Source organism: Saprolegnia diclina, assembly GCF_000281045.1.
Source record: "Saprolegnia diclina VS20 unplaced genomic scaffold supercont1.57, whole genome shotgun sequence".
Lineage (NCBI taxonomy): Eukaryota > Oomycota > Saprolegniomycetes > Saprolegniales > Saprolegniaceae > Saprolegnia > Saprolegnia diclina.
Genome location: NW_008246124.1, coordinates 148,977 through 150,679, shown reverse-complemented (window position 1 = coordinate 150,679; position 1,703 = coordinate 148,977). Strand labels below are relative to the sequence as shown.

Below are 1,703 nucleotides of genomic sequence, written 5' to 3'. Positions count from 1 at the left end.
GGAATCAGCGAAATGTCAGTGTGACCGAGCGGTCCAAGGTGCTAGACTCAAGTTCTAGTGTGTTCGCACTCGCGGGTTCAAATCCCGCCGCTGACAGTACAAAACCTTTTTGGAAGCTGTTCCGTCCATCGCTTTCGTATTTCTTTATGCCTCTCCTTGGCGGCGTTGGGCCCGGCTACAACTGCATTCGCGCTAGCCTCGAGTAGTAGGATACTCGATATCTATAATGGTATTGTTCGTGGAGCAAGTGGGTCGTAGTTGCCGTCCAACCGTCAGTTCCTCGAGCTCCTCCTCTCTGAGTTTGCGCAAGAACTGCCTCGACATCGCTTTCGTGCATTTCTGCGAGAATGAAACAACAAGTCTTACGACATTCCTTCGCGCGGTCGCTTCTCTCCTTCTTAAATTCGATCTTGGCCAGGATTGGTTGAGTTCTCAACTCGCACAACTGCGTCATCACGAGCAAACAAATCGTACTACGATTAATAGCGTCTTTCGAAGTGGCGCTTAATCGAGCGTCGCCTTGAGGTTGCTGTCGCCGCTACTTGCATAAAGCGCGTCGATCACCTTGGCGTAGACGACCTTGGCATCGTGACGCTTGAGCTTGAACGTCGGCGTAAGCAAGCCGTCCTCCACCGAGAAAGGCGTCGGCTCGAGCAGCACCGCGCGCACCGTCTCAAATCCGAGTAGACCTTTCTGCTTACTGTGCTTGGTCAAATTGTCGAGGACGGCGGATACGATCTAGCGCAACCATCAGAGACCAGCTAGTGAATTGAGCCATATACCTCGGGGTTACGGCACCAGTCGGCCAACGACCCACCGAGTTGCAGTGACGCAGCAAGCGCCGAGAGAGCGATCTCGTCGGGGACAATGACGGCCACGAGACTCGACCGGAAGCTGTCGCCGTGGTCAAACGCTCGGCTGCTATCACCGCAGTCATTTGAGAAAGGACCGCACTTTCGACAAATCTCCATCGCACTCCGGTGCCTATCGAACGCCGTAACGGGCTGGAGGGGCTAGGTTAAATGGGGGTATTACGACACGTTTATGGGATTAGGCGGTTGAATCGAATCAGGACATGCAAATACGACGCTCGAATCGAATTCCTCACAGCGCAAACCCGAGAAATGCTCAGCTCTTCACGTCGCCGGAGGCTGCTTGAGCAGCGAGATGAATGCGCTGAAGCTTTTGATGGCGGACGTGATCTTTGCGCTCAAATATTCCTCTCGGCCAATCTAACACGTGGATGCCACGCGTCTGTCCAGGAATCCAGGAACACAGATCTCGAGCACTTCAACTGCGACCAGTGTACACCAGATCAATGGTCAATAATCAGATTATTGACCCTTGACCAGATAGCCTACACCAGATACCCAATGATGTAGAATTGTTCAAGTGGGTGCACTCGTGCACACGATCGCAATCAACAGGACGGGCGACTTCGTACAAAACCAGCAAACAATATTCACGACGTTACCGATTTTGCCAGCAATGGACCACCCTGTGAGTACTCTCTTCCAGAGCTTAGCTCGCACCGCGCGGCTGCATCCGACGCGACCGTTCCTTGGCCACCGCCCTGTCGACGCCAATGGTGACGCCGCCCCCTACGAGTGGCAGTCGTATGCGAGCGTACGTAGTCCCAAGACGTATGCTTGTTGGTGATTTCCCGTGCTCTAGTGCTACGAGCGTATCCAAGCCATTGGCTC

General features: G+C 53.8%; 1 protein-coding gene and 1 non-coding gene across 2 annotated transcripts; one reads left to right on the top strand and one right to left on the bottom strand.

Annotated features, from left to right (window-relative positions):
* The first annotated feature begins 14 nt into the window (after positions 1-14).
* On the top strand, positions 15-96 carry SDRG_13204. The gene has a single exon. It is a non-coding gene; the product is annotated as a tRNA-Leu (tRNA).
* A 408-nt stretch (positions 97-504) lies between these two features.
* On the bottom strand, positions 505-971 carry SDRG_13203 (hypothetical protein; the record flags this gene model as incomplete). The annotated part of the gene is made up of 2 exons (XM_008619286.1): positions 505-738; positions 783-971. The coding sequence occupies 2 exons, from the start codon at positions 969-971 to the stop codon at positions 505-507; spliced, it is 423 nt and encodes a 140-aa protein (XP_008617508.1).
* Positions 972-1,703: the final 732 nt, after the last annotated feature.